Source organism: Emiliania huxleyi (assembly GCF_000372725.1).
Source record: "Emiliania huxleyi CCMP1516 unplaced genomic scaffold EMIHUscaffold_27, whole genome shotgun sequence".
NCBI lineage: Eukaryota > Haptophyta > Isochrysidales > Noelaerhabdaceae > Emiliania > Emiliania huxleyi.
In genome coordinates, this window is record NW_005200011.1 from 205,456 (window position 1) to 223,943 (window position 18,488).

The 18,488-nt window shown below is 66.6% G+C and overlaps 6 protein-coding genes across 6 annotated transcripts in view; 3 read left to right on the top strand and 3 right to left on the bottom strand.

Moving 5' to 3' along the window:
• Positions 1-3,101: 3,101 nt before the first annotated feature.
• On the bottom strand, positions 3,102-3,827 carry EMIHUDRAFT_206562 (hypothetical protein; the record flags this gene model as incomplete). The annotated part of the gene is made up of 1 exon (XM_005776934.1): positions 3,102-3,827. The coding sequence occupies one exon, from the start codon at positions 3,825-3,827 to the stop codon at positions 3,102-3,104; it is 726 nt and encodes a 241-aa protein (XP_005776991.1).
• Positions 3,828-6,647: 2,820 nt separating this feature from the next.
• EMIHUDRAFT_48674 (hypothetical protein) lies at positions 6,648-7,239 on the bottom strand (the record flags this gene model as incomplete). The annotated part of the gene is made up of 4 exons (XM_005776935.1): positions 6,648-6,719; positions 6,788-6,928; positions 6,978-7,049; positions 7,180-7,239. Coding segments are annotated over 4 exons (345 nt in total), but the record flags the coding sequence as incomplete, so codon positions are not given.
• Positions 7,240-10,818: 3,579 nt separating this feature from the next.
• On the bottom strand, positions 10,819-11,834 carry EMIHUDRAFT_100994 (hypothetical protein; the record flags this gene model as incomplete). Its single annotated transcript, XM_005776936.1, has 2 exons — positions 10,819-11,180; positions 11,309-11,834. 2 exons carry the CDS (start codon positions 11,832-11,834, stop codon positions 10,819-10,821), a joined length of 888 nt encoding a protein of 295 aa, XP_005776993.1.
• Positions 11,835-12,137: 303 nt separating this feature from the next.
• Positions 12,138-13,653, top strand: EMIHUDRAFT_435371 (hypothetical protein). The gene is made up of 5 exons (XM_005776937.1): positions 12,138-12,294; positions 12,393-12,548; positions 12,634-12,789; positions 12,878-13,042; positions 13,179-13,653. The coding sequence occupies exons 1-5, from the start codon at positions 12,217-12,219 to the stop codon at positions 13,278-13,280; spliced, it is 657 nt and encodes a 218-aa protein (XP_005776994.1). The 5' UTR covers positions 12,138-12,216; the 3' UTR covers positions 13,281-13,653.
• A 2,878-nt stretch (positions 13,654-16,531) lies between these two features.
• On the top strand, positions 16,532-18,371 carry EMIHUDRAFT_427101 (hypothetical protein). The gene is made up of 6 exons (XM_005776938.1): positions 16,532-16,662; positions 16,788-17,007; positions 17,129-17,454; positions 17,549-17,723; positions 17,812-18,017; positions 18,097-18,371. The coding sequence occupies exons 1-6, from the start codon at positions 16,565-16,567 to the stop codon at positions 18,161-18,163; spliced, it is 1,092 nt and encodes a 363-aa protein (XP_005776995.1). The 5' UTR covers positions 16,532-16,564; the 3' UTR covers positions 18,164-18,371.
• Positions 18,357-18,488, top strand: part of EMIHUDRAFT_206568 (Hypothetical protein) — a gene marked incomplete at both ends in the record, with an annotated part of 400 nt that continues 268 nt past the window's right edge. Inside the window, one exon of the mRNA XM_005776939.1 lies at positions 18,357-18,448. Coding sequence (XP_005776996.1) covers positions 18,357-18,448 — 92 coding nt within the window. The remainder of the gene's footprint in view (positions 18,449-18,488) is intronic.

Here is an 18,488-nt window from a genome sequence, read left to right on the forward strand (position 1 = left end):
GCGGAGTGCCGCGCCCACCTCTCGGACCTCTCCTCCCGCAGCCGCTCCTCCGAGCCCGATGCGAGCCAGCCGGCGCCACCTCCGAACCCTCCTCCCGCGCGGGCAGAGGCGGGCCTCGGCGGCGGCGGCGGCAGCAGCGGCGGCGGGGCGGCCCACCGGAAGGAGGGCTACCTCTTCAAAAAGTCTTCTCGCGCCGGCCGCTCGCGCACTGCCTCGCTCGCCGGCCAGGAGACTCCTCTAACCCTGACCCTGACCCTGACCCTGTGACCCTATGACCCTAACCGCCTCGCTCGCTGGCCGGGAGACTCTCCGACGACCACCACAACCGCTGTGATTAGTATTGAGCGAGTGCTGTCCTTGGCTGGCTATAGGTGAGCAAGATCCCTCCAAACAGCCTCGGCGGCGGAGACGGCTGGAAGCGGCTCTGGTTTGTGCTCGAGGGCGGACAGCTCCACTACTACAAGCACGTCAAGCCGCACAAGCCGTCTGCGGCGCGGCCACGCGAGAGTCCCACCTCGCCCGGAGCCTTCTCGGAGCCATCTCGGCGCCTTCCCTCTAGGCGCGGCCCGGCGAGATGTCCGAGCGCGTGCTCCGCCCGCTCCTCCGCTCACCGCGGCTGGCGGTTCACTCCTGGCTGCTGCGAGCAGGCGCGTCATCAACTTGCTCATCTGTTCGGTGCACCCGCGCGCGCGCGAGAAGGGGAAGCGGTTCTGCTTCGAGGTTGTCTCGCCGTACAACTCGTACGCGCTGCAGGCCGAGTCCGAGGCGGCCAGTGGCGGGGGGGCGAGAGGGCGCGAGCCGCCGCCCCGCCGCACCGCGCTGTTGTGGACTAGGCGGACCGGACAGAGTGGGTGGAGGCGATTCGCGCCGCCATCGAGCACTCGATCTTCTCGCTCGAGGCGATGGGCACGCCTCCGACTTCTGCCGCGCCCCCCTGACGGCCTGAGCCCCCACCCCTCCCCCCTCCTCAGGGCCCCGTGCGACACCCGCCAACCGCCGCCGACGGCGGCGAGAGCGAGGCGCCCCCGGGACGCCTCCGCCGCGCCGCGAGCGACGAGGCGGTCGGCAGCTTAACAACCACCCCCCTCCCCTCCCCTCCCCTCCCCTCCCCTTCCCTCCACGGCCCCCTCTCCCCGGCCCCTCCTCACGCGGCCACCCTCGCGACACGTCCGCGACGCGTCCGCCACTGCCCCCGCCAGGCGGTGCGGCCGGCGCGGGCCCTGCTGCTCGGCAGCCGCGCCGACACCTCGGCGTGCGCCGACTGCGGCGACGACAGCGCGGACCCGACGTGGGCGGTGCTGCCATACGGGACGCTGGTCTGCATCGAGTGCTGCGGCATCCACCGCTCGCTCGGAGTGCACATCTCGAAGGTTCGCTCCGTCGCGCTCGACTCGTGGTGCGCCGCCGTCGCCTCGCGGGTGGCCGTCGAGGTCCTCACGGGAGCGCCTCTGCCCTCTCCCCCCCCCCCGCAGGTCGCCCGCCATGGCTGCGCTCCTGCCCGCGCTCGGCGGCGCCAACGAGCTGCTGCTCGCGCTTCCTCCCCCGAGCAGCCTCCCCCCGCCCACCGCCGCCTCGAGCCGCTCGGAGCGCGAGCGGTGGATCCGCGCAAAGTACGAGGAGCGCCGGTTCGTGGAGCGGCGCGAGGGGGACGCCCCCTCCGGCTCGGAGCTCTGCGCTGCTGCGGCGGCGGATGCGCCGCTCGCGCTGCTGCGCCTCCTGCTCGCCGCGGGCGACGTCGACGCGCCGGGCGGAGGGTGCACGCCGCTGCACGCGGCGGCGGCGGCCGGCGCGCCTCTGTGCTGCGAGCTGCTGCTGCTGTCGGGCGCCTCGCTTGAGTCGCGAGGGGAGCAGGGCCGCACCGCGCTGCACCACGCCGCCGCCGCCGGCGCGCGCGAGTGCGTCTCGCTCCTCCTGCGGCGGGGCGCGGACGCGAGCGCCGCGGACGAGGCGGGCGCGACGCCGCTGGCGCTGGCGCGCGCGGGCGGGGAGGCTGCGGCGGACAGGGCCCGGTTCGGTGGTGTCGAGAGTGAGCTGCAGCGGGTGGAGGCGTGCGACGCGGGAGGGTCGAGCGACGGCGGGCCGCCCTCGCGGCCCGTGTCGCGGCGGCCGAGTCAGGCGAGCGACGTGGAGGAGGGCGGCGGGGCAGACGAGCCGGACGGGTCGCCGGTGCCGGCGCCGGCGGGGCGGGCGGGCGGGGGCGGCAGCGGCAAGCCAACCCCAAAGGCGGCCAAGCGGTTCGACAAGCTGCTCCGCCCGAAGGTCCTGCGCCCCCGCGCCCTCTCCTCCTTCGCGGTCGCGGGCACGGCGTCGAACCCGACGTCGCCGCGCGCAGGCGCCCCGCCCCCCCTTGCCGCCCTCACCTCGGGCGAGCCCTCCCTCGCCCCCGCCGACGACCCTCCGCCGCAGCCGCTCTTTGGGCAGCACGCCTCCCCGGTCCGCCCAGACAACCTGCGCCGCCATCGCCACCGCCGCTCCCAGTCCGCTGGGCCAATCTCGTTCGCCCCCGGCACCGCCGCCCCCCTCGCTTCCACCGCGCTAGAGACCCATCCCGCCGGCGTGCCGCCAGCTACGGCCCGCTCGAGCAGCAGCGATGCCGTGTCCATCGCAAGCTTGTGAATGCCGGCTCCCGCCGCGCGTCAGGGCTCTGTGTAAGAGCTCCTTCCAACCCCGTGCGGGATCGCGCGCCGCTCGAAGACACACTTGGACTTGTGCTGCTAGCTTGAGCGGTGGATCTCGGCGGTGCGATGCATCCAGTGGGCTCCTGCTGGTCAGTGTTCTAGGCCGGCCGCGGCGGGTCGCTCTGTGTCCTTTTTCGTGACGGATTGGTCGGTCGGTCTCTGCTGTAAAGTAAGCTTGCAGGGGTGTGTGTGTGTGTGTGTGATGATTGTGTAAAAGTGTAATGGGCCGTGGGGCTCCCCGCTCTGGCCTCTGGAGAGCCTCTGCCACTGCGCCGTGTGGCCCGCGCCGGCCCGCCGCTCCGGGTCTCTTCGTCTGTCTGCGGTCGTCGCTCGCGGCAGCCTCTTCTCACTTCAAAGCCGTCCAGACCCCGTGTTCAGTCGTAACCTCTGCTATCTATCAAAGAAGAAAACGACGCGCGCACCTCAAGGTCTTACGAGCACCGTGCGGTCAGGGGACTTGTCAGGGGAGAGCGGCAGGCGCTCGCTGTCGTCACCGCCCGCCTCGCTGCGATAGGCAGCGAGCAGGAAGAGGACGCGTCCCGGCAGGAACGCGGCCAGGCCCCACACCGCGAGGTGTCCAAACGGCTTCACGAGGAGCGCGTCTGAGGTCAGCGCAATTGAGCCCAGCAGGAAGCAGGAGCTGCCAGCAAAGAGAGGCGCTGACCTCTGCCCCCCTCCTCCCCGCTCCCCAAGCCGCTCGTACGAGGAGGCAGGGTGGAGGGCGGTGGCGGATACCAGCAGCACGCTGCCCACCAAAAAGAGGGACGACCCGGCCGCGTTGCAGAAGTGCACCACGCCCGGAGCCCGCAACAGCCGCAAGCCAAAGTGAGCAGCAAATGAAAAGTAGCCACACGTGTACAGGGCTGTGCCGGCACAATAGGCACGGCTGGGCGGGCGGTGCGAAGTGCAGTACGCCGCAAGGTTGCCGACGTAGCACGCCACAAATAGTGCATTGCACGCGAGGTTGGTTGCCACGTTGACGAATGGATGACGCCAGACACCCGATTCTAGCAGAAGCGCGCTCGAGAGCTGCAAGGCTGTCATAGCCACAAATAGCCAGCTTGTCCACACGACGAAGGGCCGCGGTCGCGCCAGCTGGCTGCCACTCGCAGTCGCAACCCGCAACCAGCCGCTGCAGCCACGCAGCATATGGTTGGGGAGGAACGGAAAAGGGTAGGACGCAAAAGAATTCAACGAAAAGAACTCTCTCTCACAGCACAAAAGAATTTTACGACAAAACTCCCTCGCACAACACTGGGCACGGGACTGGCGCGCACTGGCACTAACACAGGTACACCACGCAAAAGAACCCCCCCCCCGCCCGCTCATTCAATTCACAGCCTCGTTATTGAGAAGAAAATACGTCCGACGGCGCTGTGCGCTGGTCTGTGAGAGGTTGAGGTGCGAGCCCTGGAGGCCCTGGGGATGGGGGGAGACTACCCGCGGGCCTAGAAGGCCCGCGCCTGAGGGAGGGTGTAGAGGATGTAGAGTGTAGAGCGCTGTAGAGCTGTAGAGATGTAGAGCGCTGGAGAGCGCTGTAGAGCTCTACATCCGCCGCGTGACGATGTGAGTCGCCTGTAGAGCGATGCAGAGGCGCTCTACAACGTGAAATCTCTACAACAAACTCTTACATCATCGCTTCCGAGCTCTCACGCCGCGCGTAGGGCCCTTAGGGGCCTAGAGAACAAAAGCCCTCTCTCTTTTCTCCCAGTAAGCTAAAAGTACGTACATCATAAGCGGCGAACGAGGCACGGTCGCTCTCCGACATGAGGCGCGTTGCACTTGCCAGTGCTGCCCTGGCCTTCTGTCTGCCCGCCCAATGAGTGAACGAACAGCTCTGGCGCTAAGCCGAGCGTGAGATACTGCTCGCGCGCGGTTATCGGGGTCAACGCACAACGCACACTCACGCTCCTGGTTGTGGGGAGGGAGGGAGGGAGGGGCAGGTTGCTCACGTCACACGTGCACTGGGTGGCCGGGCACATGAGCGTGAAGGCGAGTCCTGTCGGGGTCTATGTCGGGGTCTAGCCTCCTCACTGGCATGCTCCACTGGACACACTGCTCTTCTCGCTCGCTTTGCTGATATGCACAATACCACGCACGTATGCTGCGCGCTCGCCGCGGCTCTCGTTCTACGCACTACGGAAAAGCAACGCGGCACTGCGTGGCTCCACACAAACCCCGCTTATCTCCCCGCCGCGATCGAGCGGCTCGAGCCCCGAGATGAGAGCGGGCGGTGAGACCGAGGCGAGCGCCACCCGCGACCGAGACGCAAAACACTAAAAACACAGACATGGACCCCCCCTTGCAAAACCCCCTCCCCCCCCGACGGCCCTGACCAGAGCCCCGCCCGACCCCGAGCGAGTGCGAGAGCCCCAAGACCGACAGCGCGTCACCCCCCCCCCCCCCCCGACAGTCGAGACAGTGTAAAAACTAAAATTCAAAAAAAGAGATTAGCTATAACCTTATAACATGCAAGAGAAAAAGAAAAAGAGAGGAATAACGCGCAGAGAGAGGGAGAGAGTTCGAGAGAGACACTTTGCCAACACAAGTGACGCGGCCCGGCGGCACGCGTGTGACACAACAGAGAATCAAAACTGACTACCTGTACCTGTATGTACAGTACTGAGCGACGGAAACCATCAACCCCAGGCGCAAGCATGGGCGCAAGGCGGGGGGCTGTGAGGAGACTCTTCTGAACTCATGTGTCTGAGGCCTGTTCCCGCGCAGCCTCGCCCCCCCCTCTCCGAAGCACGCCGACGGAGTGCCCAGGGGGTGGAGGCCCCGCCGCCGCCCCCCCAGAGCCGGCCTCGGGCGCGTCCGCTTCCCCGACCAGCCTCTCCAGCGAGGGCTGCTCCTCCCCGTTGGGCGGCGAGCCGTCTGGCGGCGATCCCTCCGGCACCGAGCCGTCCAGCGGGGGCAGCTCCGGCGCCCACGGCGCGAGCGAGGAGGGCAGCAGCCGCTGCGCCGCGGAGAGGAGGTTGCGCGCCCGCGAGGAGCGCCACGAGTACTCTGCCGCCGGGTCGATCTGCGGCACCGCCTCCTCGTCCACCTGCCGGGGCGCGTCACGGGAGGGTGTGACGGGGCGGCCAGGGAGAGGTCGGGGCGCGGCGCCTCCCGCCTCGACGATGGTCTGGTCGGCGGCCATGAGCGGGTGCGTGTACTGCACGAGCGAGCGCGACGAGACGCGGTGCTTGAGCCCGAGCGGCCCCAGCCCGCCCGGCTTGCGGGTCTGCGACTTTCGCGCGAGGGTGAGCAAGCGCGGCGGCAGCTGCAGCCGCCCGTTCTGCAGGGGCCGGTTCGAGAGCGAGACGAGGAGGAGCACGCCCTTGAGGATGGCGGCGGTGGCGCAGAGCGTGCCGAGGCCGACGCCAAACAGGAGCGCCACCGACGAGCTCGCGCCGTGCGGGCGCGGCAGCGAGTTGTACCAGGGCAGGTCCGACGAGCCGTCCATCGGCCCGCCTCGCCGCCCGCCGCCGTCGGCGCGGCACACGTTGTAGAGCCGCGTCGGCAGGGTGGTCGCGTTGGGCGGGAGCCAGCCGCGCGCGTGCGAGTGTCCCCACGACCAGTGGGGCTGCAGCTCCGCCTTGAAGTTCATGAAGAACCAGCCGACCGCCGAGTCGAAGGAGGTGAGGTAGGCGGCGGCGGCGCGCGCCTGGGTCGCGGGGGCGCCGTCGCGGATGAGCTGCGACTCGACAGAGTGGGGGCGGCTGTGGCGGCGTGGTGTCCGTGCCTGGTAGTCGTCCTCGTCCGCCCACCCCTTGCTGAGCGGGCAGAGGCCCTGGCGCGGCGCCGAGACGACGCCCGAACCGAACGGGGCGGGCGGGTCCGCGTCGGCCGGCGGGCCTGCGATGCCCGACACGTACGGCTGCGGGCAAGGCGCGGCGCCGCACTCCACCTTGGGGTAGCCGGGCGCCTGCGGGGTCCGGGGAGGGTGGGGGAGGGGCGCGCGGTGGCGCCTCGGCTGCGCGTGCCGCGCGCATTGTCGTGGAAGCCGTTGAGCCACATGGCGCAATTGTCGGTGGCGAGGGACCACTCGCCTACCTCGCGGCAGCGGAGGCGTGAAGCGGCGCCGCTCGCTGCCCGGTCGTCCGCGCGGAGGGCTCGCCGACGAGCAGAGGCAGGGCCGAGTCCTGCAGCGAGCGGATCCGATCTCTCCACGAGCAGATGTTGTCGAGGAAGGCGGACTGCGGCCGGATGTCGAACCACGCCTGCGAGGCGAGGGGGCCGGGCGGGGTCCCGGGGGAGGGGGCCTGGGGAGGCCGGCCCCGCGGAGCAGGAGCCGCGGCACGCCTGGTACACGTGCGTGTCGAGCGCGACGCCGTCGCAGCCGCGCATGTAGCCGCGCCTTCGGGGGGGGGGGGGGGTCCACCACTGTGGGGGAGGGCGGCAGGCAACGGCAGGCGCGCGAGAGGGGCCGCGGCTGCATCCGCAAGTCACGAGCTGAGGAGGAGGTCTCACTTCTGCCCTCGGGCCGCGGGAGTGGCACGCGCCACTCGTCGACCCGAAACGAGTCGTGGATGACGTACAGCCAGTGCGGCGCCGCGGCGCGCACCGCCCAATACCCCTCCCAGTAGAAGGCGCGCAACACGTCGAGCGGCGTGTACTGCCACGGCTCGTTGAGCGCCTAGGGCCCCGGAAGGCGCAGGGATGGGATGGGTGCCACCGCTCCGCCTTGACTCGTCTACCTCCCGGCTGCCTCTCGGCTGCCTCTCGGCTACATCTGGCGCCTCGACGCCGATGACGGGCGACAGGTTGCGCAGCGACGTGGCGATCGCCTCTAGCACCTGCACCGTGGCCCGGATCGACGACCAGGAGATGTCCGTGTAGACCTGGGGCGGGCGGGGCGGGGCGGGTGGGGGGGGGCGGGGCCCGGCTCTTCGATAGGGCCCGGGAGGAGAGGGGGGAGGTGAGAGGGGGGAGGGGCACGGGGCGGGAGCGGGCTGGCGAAGGGGTTGTGTCGGGTGCGGCCCAAGAAGTTGGGGGGGAGGGGCCCTGCCCGGCTGCCCCTCGACGGACCCTCTACCCGAGCGCGCCATTTGCAGCGGGTCGAAGGAGCCCTGCCAGCCGGCGGACCGGTGCGGCCTACGAGGAGGCAGTGGTCGGACACGAGTCACTCGCAGCTGGGTCTGCCGCGGCTCTCTCGCGGCTCTCTCGCGGCTCTCTCACAGCTCTCTCGCGGCTGTCGAGCTGCGACTCGAGGCTACGGCCGGCCCCGCGTCCGACGGCGCGTGCCGAGAGCGGGAGAAGTATCGGCTTCGGCTGCGTCTCGGCTGCGTCTCGGCTAGGTCTCGGCTAGGTCTCGGCTGCCAGTGCTCAAAGTGCGAGTCGTCGGTCCACGTGACGTTTTGCGTGTGGCCAGAGTTGTCGAAGCCGTTCTGCGAGCCGCGCACGCCGTGCAGGTCGATGAGGACCTGCCTCGCACCCCACGACGCGCGTGAGTGAAGCTTCTCGCGCCCTCGCGGCGCCTTTGCCGCCGCGTGGCGGAGAGAGGTGCCTCCCCCCTTGCCGCACCTCTCTCTCCTCGCCGCCGCCTCCTCTCTCCTCTCCTCTCACGCCGCCACCGCTCTCCGCCGCCTCCCGCGCGCGCGTCGGCGGCACGCGAGAGCCGCGAGAGCGCCGGCCGCGCGTGCTAGGCGTGCCCGCTGCAGGCTCTAAAGCGCGCGCCTGCAGCCCCACCCTCTTGCAGAGGTGTATCACCCGCCACAGCTCGTCGATCGCGCCGTCGGTGCAGCCGACGTAGGGCTCGTAGGGCTCCCACATCCAGTCGCCGACGGGGATCCGCAGCGTGTTGATCCCCTGGCTCGCCAGCCGCGCCAGGTCCCGCTCCGTCACCCACGCCCGCCAGTGCTGCCGCAGCTGCCGATTCGCCTCGCTCGGGCCAAGCACGCGGCAGAAGCCGTGCATGTCGAAGGCGGTGGCGCCGCGCCCCTTGCCCTCGAACTGGTAGAAGAGGCTCGGCGTGACCCATGGCTGCAGGACGAGCCAGCCGTGTAGGTTCACCCCGCGCAGCTGCATGCCGAGCACCGACGAGGAGCCCGCGCGGTCGTCCTTCTCGTCGCGGCTGCAGCTGTACTCGGCGAGCTTGGGCAGCGGGTTCGAGAGCCGCCGCTTTCTGGAGCTGCTCATGCGGCCCGGCGGTAATGCGCAACCAGCGACACGTGGGTTCAATCAGCTACAGTGCGTACCGAGCAAGATAGCGATTCAAGCTTCAGTCGGGTTGGTGGCTCTCGAGGTTCTCGAGGTTCTCGAGGTGGATATCCTTTGGCCGCGTTGGGTAGCGAGGATTGGCGTGACGCGATCCACGCAGGCGTGGTTTCTGACGGCCGACCGTCAGTGCACGGAGTTGCCCCTTCTCCGACTGCCCCGGCTAGTTCATTCACGAGTGGTTTCGCGGGCGGGCGTGACCCCATGCGTCAAACCCGAGACCTAGCGCGGGTGGGTTGGAGGGGGGCTCGCTGCAGGGAAGGAAGGGCTGTGTAAGAAGCCGATCCCCGTAGTCTGCCCCGCTCCTCCCCATCGGGCCGCGTGAGCGGCCACGCCTCGCAGATTCGTTTCTCGCGCCTGAGTCAGGCGCGCGGGGCATCCCCCGGGTCGCTCGACCAGCGATCCGAAGAGTGGCCGCTATGTGAGAAGGAAAGAGCGGGGCCCTCGGGGTACGCCTCGTCCGGCCCCCTCCGAGGGGGGGAGGGAATTGCGGGGTCCCCACGGGCGCCTCAGTTCGGCCCTCCCGAGGGGGGGAGGGGAGCAAGGGGGTGGGGGGATCGGGGCGGGGGGGAGGGGTCTCGGGTTTCGTGTGGCTAATACTTGCTTTTCGGGGAGGGGCCTCGCGGCGTAGGCGCGCAAGCACGCCCGCCCTCTTCCCCTCCTCCCTCGAGGCAGCGAGTAGGCAGCGAGAGGTCAGGAGGTCTCGAGCGCCTATATGAAGGTATGTGAGATGTTGATGGGAATGGGTGGGCGGGCGGGCGGGCGGGCGGGCGGGCGGGCGGGCAAGCGGGGAGAGGCGGGCGGGCGGGGCGGGGCGGGCGGCCGGGGTGATCGGAGAAATCGTAGCCACAATCAGCCGCAGCGGAGCAGCAGCAGCAGCAGCAGCAACAGCAAGGGAGGCGTGTGTGCATGTGTGCCGCAGATTGCTGCCGTTGTCTGCGCCGCGATCCGCCGCCGCGCCGCCGCGCCGCCGCCGCTTGCGCTCGCCGCCGCCTCGCAGACGACTCCTCTCGCGCTCGGAGAGCCGCGCAGCGGGCCGCGAGGTTGTGGCCAGAGAGCAGCAGGGTTGAGATCACAAAATCGGCCAATTTTGATGCTTGAGGATCGTTCGGTCTCGCCACGCTCACCGGATCTAAGAATTTTCTCACAGAGAAGGGCGGGCAGCGCGCCCGCACCCTGAGACAGCCAGTTGAGCGCCGCCCGATGGACATAACAAACACGCTATTACAGGATCGAGGTGCACGCTGCTGAAGCAGTGTCGTTCCCCCTCTCCATCGTCTCACTGGGAGACATCGGCGGTGTGATGGCGGTGTGACCGATCGAGCTACAAGAGGAGCTTGTTCAGCAGGATCCAGGATAGTCTTTCCTGGTCGTAGATCATCTCCTCCCGAGTCGCGGGATCCGGGAGGATGTGCTCAGCAAAGCCAAAGGTATGGGATGAAGGAAGTATGTGTCAGTCAGTGCGAGGGGTGTACGAACGAACCCACGGCTACGCTAGGGTACGAACTGCAGAGCGTTGTGTTTTGCCTTTGAACAAAAAGAAAGAAAGAAAACAGACAACCCAAAGGCAGGGATGGGAGGACGGCACGCCGCCACCACACAGGGATTTTGAGGAGAGGAGTGTGGTGCTAGCCGTCGCCCACCCTAACCCTTGGTGGTCTGCCTCTTTCTATCTCCCTTCGCAGTCCCTCGCCGATTCTCGCTGCAACCTTCATGCCACCTCGCGGTCGTCTCGCCCATATTTTTTTTCACGCTGCGGTTGAGAGAACCTTTCAGGACACTCATTGATTCCACTGTGTCGGCTCACTCTTTGGTGCGTGCCTCCGAGACATTTCCGAGACATTTCCGACAGACACGTGTCCACTGTCCATGCCGTACTCATGCCGTGCGCCGCCGCAGCAGCCTGGCGACGTCTCCCCTCTCGACCAAGTGCATGTTAGTACTCGTTCGCCCCCGACCAGCACGAGACGTGGATGGCGCCGTCGCCGCGAATCTCAGTCACCACAATCTCCCACCATGCTTCGCCCTTCCAAAAGAACTCAAGCTCACTCCCCACCCCCAGATCCTTCTCCGCGAGCGGCGCCACCTCAGGCACCGGGCGCAAGCGACGCTTCGCGACGGTGTCGGTTTCCGTGCCGTTGTAGGAGTAGACGACCGTGGCCGACTGCTTGGGCGGAGGGGCGATCTCCCGAATCTTCGCCGGCCACCACGAGCCCTTGTAGCCGCAGTCGCCCTGAACCTCCACAAGCTGGCCCTCCGCCCACTGCGGCTTGGCGCGCTTGCCGCCGCCCGACCCGCCTCCGGCGGCCTTGCGCTTGCCGACGCCACCGCCGCCCTCGGCGGCCTTGGACTGGCGGTGCATCGAGATGTAGTTGGAAGCGACGAGGCTCCACCATTGATGGCCTTGCGCTTTTTCGACCTATCACCCGCGAGCCCTCGCAGGCACTCTCTGCGCTCGTCGTCGTTGCGAAGCTCGAGGCGGTTGCGGATGGACGACACGTAGTCCAAAAATTCCGAATCTTGCTTCACGAGCCGCGCGAGTGTCATTGGAACGTCAACGCTGAGCTCCTCGGCGATGTCGAGGATGGCGTGGAGGTCGGTGGTAAAGTCGGAAATGAAGAGGCGCGCTGCCAGGCCGTTGCACATCAAGGCCGGCAGCTGGTCGACCCCGCCCGCCCTCCTAGCAACCTTGAACGCCGCCTCGGTGAAGCCGGGCTTGAGGAGGTTGGCGGCGAGGCTGTCGCACATCATCTGTGGCAACGTGTGGATCCCGCCCGCCTTCTTGGCGAGATCGAGCGCCGCGTCGGCGAAGCCGGGCTTGAGGAGGTTGGCGGCGAGGCCGTCGCACATCATCCGTGGCAACGTGTGGAGCCCGCCCGCCTTCTCGGCGAGATCAAGCGCCGCGTCGGCGAAGCCGGGCTTGAGGAGGTTGGAGGCGAGAGAGTTGCACATGTGACATGAGCTTTGGCAGCGTCTCGAGCCCGCCCGCCTCCTCGGCGAGCTCGAGCACCGAATCGAGGAGGGGGTCGAGGAGGTGGGAGGGCGACTCCATTGGGGATGCCTGAGGCCACCCCAAGCACTCCCCAAGCCTTACGTGGACGAATTCAACCCTACTTTTTGTCGTCTACCCACATTAGGAACTTCGTGCTCATGTCAACGCCACGCCAGCGTTAGCCCATTCAACCCCGCCCCCATTGGTCCCTTCAAGGCCCGGATATTTTTTTAAACGCTGCGGTTGCCACATCCCCATATTCTCGAGCCCGCTCTTTGGCGTCTGCAGACAGCACAAGCAAAGAGTTAGCCCGCGCGTCTTGGCGTGTCTGCAAAAAGCCCAATGAGACGCAGCACCCTCCTCCTGACGCTCCTCGGCGCCCTCGCCGACGCTCAGCGCGGCTACAACAGCTACGACGAGGTGCGGCAGACCCTCTCCTCTGCAGACCTCTCCTCCACTGATCCATCGACGAGACGACCTGCCTTTTCACCGCCGCCCCTCCTGCCGCCGCGTCCCAGATGGCGCAGGCGCAGATGATGTACAGGCAACAGCAGGAGCAGGCCGCGAAGGCGGCGCAGGCGCAGCGGCAGCGCGAGCTGCAGGCGCAGCAGCAGGCCGCCCTGCTGCAGCAGGCGCGGCAGCAGGCGCTGTACGAGCAGCATCTGCGCGCCGATGTGCGCGAGCCCAGTCGTCTCGCTTGCCCGTCGCCCGAACCCTCACCAGCTCACTGCGCACTCCCCGGCCCACCCGCTGCTGCAGCAGCAAAACAGGGCGGGCAGCTTTCCTTCGACGCCGCAGAATTCGAAGAAGCCGCGGATGAGTGCCAAGGAGAAGAAGGCGCACGAAAAGCGGCAGAAGGAGCTAGACGCGCAGAAGAAGAAGCAGCTCAAGGAGCTAGACAAGCGGCGGAAGCTGGCGCGAGACGCTCGGCCACACCCGTCACTCTCTCTCGCCCTCCCTCTCGCCATCCCACGCCCCGCCCTGCGGCTGCCCCTCTCTGCAGGCGGTGAAGGCGGCCGGACGCAGCCGGGGCGGCGAGCGGGGCCTGCTGGGGAGGGTCTTTTCGCTCAAGGGCCTGGTGCTGCTTGGCGGGGTCGGGTACCTCTACGTGGCGCAGCGACAGCTGCTCGCCGCCCTCGTCCTCAAGCCCGTCGCGCTGCTCGTCAAGGCGCCGCCGCCCCCCCCGCCTCTCGCCCCGGCCGGCTGCTGCGCGCCCGCCGCGCCGCGCCGCCTCGATCCTTCGCCCTTCTCTGGCCTGCGCCCTCGACCCACGCCCGAGTGCGGCCTGCCCCTCCCACGCCCAGGCCGTGTGGGCCGTCGCCATCAAGCCGATCCTCCGCAAGTTCATCTCCCGCCCTGGCGGCGCGTACAGCGGCGGCGGCGGCGAGCTCCCGGGCGGCTACTGAAGCAGGGCCCGCTGCTGGCATGGACGCTGATGTGAGGATCTCTCATGAGGGCGGGGCTTCAGGCGGCGCGGGCGGAACGCTGCGATTGCCCGATTCCGGAGAGTCTCGTGAATCTCGAAGGCAGGGCCCGAGTCGTCGTAACGAATCATACGTCAGGAAGCGGCCCGCGACTGCGAGAGCTGTCAGCTGAGAGCTGACCCACACGCGGCTTTCCCTAAGTAGAGCCGTAAGTCAAGGAAGGGATGCGATCTCGGTCTACCGAGACATTCTTCTCATGTGATTTAAGTGAATTCTTGGCTGACCCGCGTTGTGCGTACTGCGACGTGCGACACATGTGCCATATACACTCATACCTTTACTTACTCGCGAGCGTATTTCCCTATTCGTTTTCCTCAGCTCAATCAAAACGGACAACCCTGAGCCCTGGCCTCGACACCTCGACACCAAACCTCGACACCAACTCGACACCAACTCGACACCTCGACACCCCATGCCAACTCGACCAACTCGACACCCCTCGACACCCCTCGACACCCCTCGACACCCCTCGACACCATCTAGGCTGAAACCATGCTCGACCGTGTCAAGGTGCCAAACTCGACACCTCGATACCCCTCGACACCCCTCGACACCGCTCGACACCCCTCGACACCGCTCGACACCGCTCGACACCGCTCGACACCTCTGATGATCCTAACACAGCAGAGATGTAGACCCATTGGAGTCAGAGTTAGAAATCAGGGTTGCAGCAGCAATCAAACTTGGCTGGCAGTACTTTCATCCCTGAGTTGCAGCCTCTCAAGTTCTAGCTCAAGTTGCAGCTCAGTTGCACCCCTGTTGATGCAGCAAACATGGCAGTACTCAGGTAGCCCTCAGGTGCTGCACAGCACCTTGTACAGTGGCAATGAATCCTCACACCAGTGAGCTTGTGCCATGAGTGCAGACCTGTGGTCCATTGCGCTTTGTGCACTGGCGACGCTTGGCTGCAACGGCGACGCTGCAGCGGCGGCGACGCTGCTGCGATGGGGTACTGGCAGCCCTTAGCTGCTGGACAGCACCTTGTGCAGTGGCAATGTCCACTGACTCATGGCACCAGCCTTGTGCCATGAGCGCTGTGGTCAGTTGCGCTTTGTGCGCCGGTGGCGCTGCAGGGGCGACGCTGCTGCAGCGGCGACGCTGCTACGGTGCTGCGCCTGCACAGTACCTTTGTGCACAGTGGCAATGACTCCCGGCACTTGATGTCCTCAAATGTCCACAGAGAGTATACTGGTTGTGCTCAGGTTGTGCTACATCAACAGGGTGCAACTGAGGCTGCAACTAAGGGATGAAACAGCTTTGCAACTGCTGCCCAAGTTTTGTTGATGGGCTGCAACTGCATCCTGCCACCTTGGACACCTCGACACCTTAGACGCAAAACCCCTTGACAACACTCGACACCTGCTCGACACCCTCGACACCCTCGACACCCTCGACACCCCTCGACACCCCTCGACACGGTCAAGCATGGTTTCAGCCTCGACAGGCCTCAACAGGCCTCGACAGGCCTCGACAGGCCTCGACAGGCCTCGACAGGCCTCGACAGGCCTCGACAGGCCTCGACAGGCCTCGACAGGCCTCGACACCTCTATCCCTCGACAGCAGCTCGACAGCAGCTCGACACCCTCGACACCGGGCCTCGACACCTCGACACCAGGGCTCAGGGACAACCTTCAAGTGTTTCAACCTCTTATATCTCTGGTATCTCAATCTCTGGGGGGAGGCGGGGCCCCTAGGGGGTACCCATGCGGGGGGGAGATGGAGTCCCCCAGCCCGCCGCAGGCGCCGATCTTTGAGTATTTTTTGCGCGATTTTTCACTTGTTTTCATGGGAATTCGGCGCGTACTTGCGGCCATGCTATCACGCTTTGCGACATCCTTTCGGCGCTGCTGCGGGCAGGTCGTGGATTCCTTCCTCTCAACCCTGCTCCCACAGCTCATGCTTCTCGCCGTGGGCTCACTTCTCGCCCAGGGCCTGCGCCGCGACGGCTCCTTTGCGGTGGCCATATACACCCTGCTCGCCGGCTTCTCGCAGAAGGACTACCTCATCCTTGCCGACCAACTAGAGGCCGTCATCGCATTCGCCTTCCTGGGACCCACGCCAGTGCTGACTTCTGTGTTCTGACTGTCGTTGCTGTCTCTCCCTTCTCGACTGACTGTTTCTGCTTGTGCGTCTTGGGTCCGGGGTTGTGTTTTTCTGTGACAGCCTGAAACGTGAAAGGATTTTTTCGGAGCGACAGCCTCATCGCGCGCGCGTGAACAGGGCTCCAGGCCCCAAATGACGTGTGAGTGTTGGAATTGTTTGGTATTGCTAAAAGTAAAAAGGATGAACCACACGCTGCGACACACACACCCTGCGCACTTTCGCGTCGTCAGACATCACCTCTCGATGCGGACGCGCGAGCAAAGTGAGAAAACAAAGAGCCCTCTGGAGGTCGAGATCGAAAGAAAGAAAAGACGGAAAAAGAAAAGAAAGAAAGAAAACACACAACCCAAGGGAGGGAAACGGACAACCCAAGTGGCACGGGAAATTCTTCTATTATCCGCGAGCTTGGAGCAGAGCCCCGGCTGTGCTGTCACGTCGCTGGAGCGCAAGCGACAAATGGCGGACGCCGAGGAGATCGATCCGGAAATGGACGAGGAGGTCGTCGATGGCGAGGCTGAAGAGGGTGGCGCCGAAGGTGCCGCGAAGAAGAAGAAGAAGGCGCGCCGCTTCGTGCTCCAACGTATCCCGCCGCAACCCTCACCGCCCGCTCCCTGTTCTCTCAGAAGAAGAAGAAGAAGGGGCCGGCCGCCGCCGAGGGCGTGGAGGCGGATGCTGGCAGTGGCGCGGCGGCAAACGAGGCTGCGGCCGAGGGAGGAGAGGGCGTCGGAGGTGGCAGCACTGACACTGGCGGCGGCAAGTCGGCCAGCCAGATCAAGCGCGAGAAGCAAAAGGCGGCGGCGGCGCGCAAAAAGGCGGCGGCCGCTGAGGCGGGCGGCGCCGAGGCGGCCGCGCAGAAGGAGGCTGAGCTCGCTGCGGCAGCGGCGGCGCTGTCGTGGTCGACCGAGATGCGGGGCATCGGCCGGTGGACGAGCTTCCCGGCGCAGGGCGAGGGAGGGACGGCGCAGGCGCGCGCGCCCCGCCCCGCCCGCTTACATTGGCGAGGAGGCGTAGAGAGTCCGGCTGCCCCCCTCCCGCGGGGTATCTTGTGAAGCACGAGCTGCCGCCGCCCGCAGACGTGGCCGCCGACGGTGCCGGTGGTGCGGATGTTCCCCGGGGGCGACGTGCCGCGCGGCGAGGAGGTTGAGTACACCGGTGATCAGCAGTACCGGACGACCAAAGCCGAGCTGCGCGAGCTCGAGAGGTGCGGCGGAGGGCGGAGGGCGGCGACACAGAGGGGAGGCTGTGCCCCACTGTACGCGGCTGTTGTGGAGGCAGCCGGGAGTTCACAGGTCGGGTGAATGAGCCCCCCCCCCCCCACCCACCAAGGCTGCACAACGTGCAGTACGACGAGCTGCGCATCGCTGCAGAGTGCCACCGGCAGGTCCGCAAGTACATGCAGAGCTACATCAAGCCCGGCATGCTCATGACCGACATTTGCGAGACGCTCGAAAACATGAACCGCGCGCTCGTGGAGGAGAACGGGCTGCGGGCGGCGACGCCTAGATGCGAGACACACACACTCCTGTGCTGCATGCGCGCTCGAGAAGTCACGCATTCAGCTGTATTGAACTGCATTGCACCCCCAGTTCGTCTCGAAGCACCGAAAGCGGTAAGCTCTCGGACCCGCGCCCTGACAGTCGTGTGCTCACACAGTGCTCTCACACTAGGCGGGGATCGCCTTCCCGACAGGGTGCTCGATCAACCACGTCGCCGCGCACTGGACGCCTAACTCGGGCGACAAGACCGTGCTGCAGCACGGCGACGTCTGCAAGATCGACTTTGGGACGCACGTCAACGGCCGGATCATCGACTCGGCCTGGACGGTCCACTTTGACCCGACGTTCGACCCGCTGGCGGCGGCGGTCAAGGAGGCGACGAACACGGGCATCGCGGCGGCCGGCATCGACGCGCGGCTGTGCGACATCGGCGCCGCCGTCCAGGAGGTGATGGAGTCGCACGAGGTTGAGATTGGCGGTAAGACCTTTCCGGTCAAGTGCATCCGCAACCTCAACGGGCCTCCGCCCGGGGCTGCTCGCCGACTCCTCGCGGCGACGCGCGCCCGACGCGTCGGTGGGCGGATGCTGTAGGCACTCGATCGGGCCGTACCAGATCCACGCAGGCAAGAGCGTCCCCATCGTCAAGGGAGGCGAGAGCACGCGCATGGAGGAGGGCGAGCTGTACGCCATCGAGACCTTTGGCTCGACCGGCAAGGGCTACGTGCGCGAGGACCTCGAGTGCTCACACTACATGAAGAACTTTGATGTGCGCCGCCCCGCCCGTCAACCCGCCTCCGCCGCCTCCGCTCCCGCCGCCTCTCCGCCCTCACAAGGCTACGCGGCGCTGCTCGCAGGTGGGGCACATCCCGCTGCGGCTGCCCAAGGCCAAGAGCCTGCTCTCCTTCATCAACAAGAACTTCGACACGCTCGCCTTCTGCCGCCGGTGGATCGACCGCGCCGGCGAGGAGAAGTACCTGCTCGCGCTGCGCAACTTGTGCGATGTTGGCATCGTACAGCCTTACCCGCCACTCTGCGACATCAAGGGGTGCTACACGGCTCAGTGCGCCGCCACGCCGCTCCCCACGCCGAGCTCGCACACACGCCGCCACCGCCCACGTGCCGCCCGGCCACGAACGTAGGTACGAGCACACGCTGATACTGAAGCCCACCGGGAAGGAGATCCTGTCGAGGGGAGACGACTACTAAATGGTTCTACAGGTCAACGGGGCAGGTCAGCCTCACACGCACGTCGACTAGTCCGCCAAATCTTTGCGTCTCTTCTCACTTCTGTGAGAATTTTCACGAGGCAGAGCTTGTCGTGAGAACTGCTGCTTATTTTACGCGTTCACTGCATACACACGATTAAACGAACCCCGTCAGTGCTTAGTGCTTTGATCTCATGACAATACGCGTTCGCGTAAAGGCTAGTGCCATTTCACTGTGGCACAGCTCGCGTTACAAAACCTTGATTTTGACCATTGCGCGAAAAAGGTACATCTCGGTGCCTTCCAGAGGCAGCTGCGACCCCGCT

Coding starts and splice junctions, on each gene's coding strand:
- EMIHUDRAFT_427101 (XM_005776938.1), top strand. CDS start 16,565: ATGTTCCCCGGGGGCGACGTGCCGCGCGGCGAGGAGGTTGAGTACACC. Junction 17,455..17,548: donor GGTAAGACCTTTCCGGTCAA/GTGCATCCGCAA, acceptor CGGATGCTGTAG/GCACTCGATCGGGCCGTACC. Junction 18,018..18,096: donor AAGGGGTGCTACACGGCTCA/GTGCGCCGCCAC, acceptor CCACGAACGTAG/GTACGAGCACACGCTGATAC.
- EMIHUDRAFT_435371 (XM_005776937.1), top strand. CDS start 12,217: ATGAGACGCAGCACCCTCCTCCTGACGCTCCTCGGCGCCCTCGCCGAC. Junction 12,549..12,633: donor AGCAGCATCTGCGCGCCGAT/GTGCGCGAGCCC, acceptor CCGCTGCTGCAG/CAGCAAAACAGGGCGGGCAG. Junction 13,043..13,178: donor CCGTCGCGCTGCTCGTCAAG/GCGCCGCCGCCC, acceptor TCCCACGCCCAG/GCCGTGTGGGCCGTCGCCAT.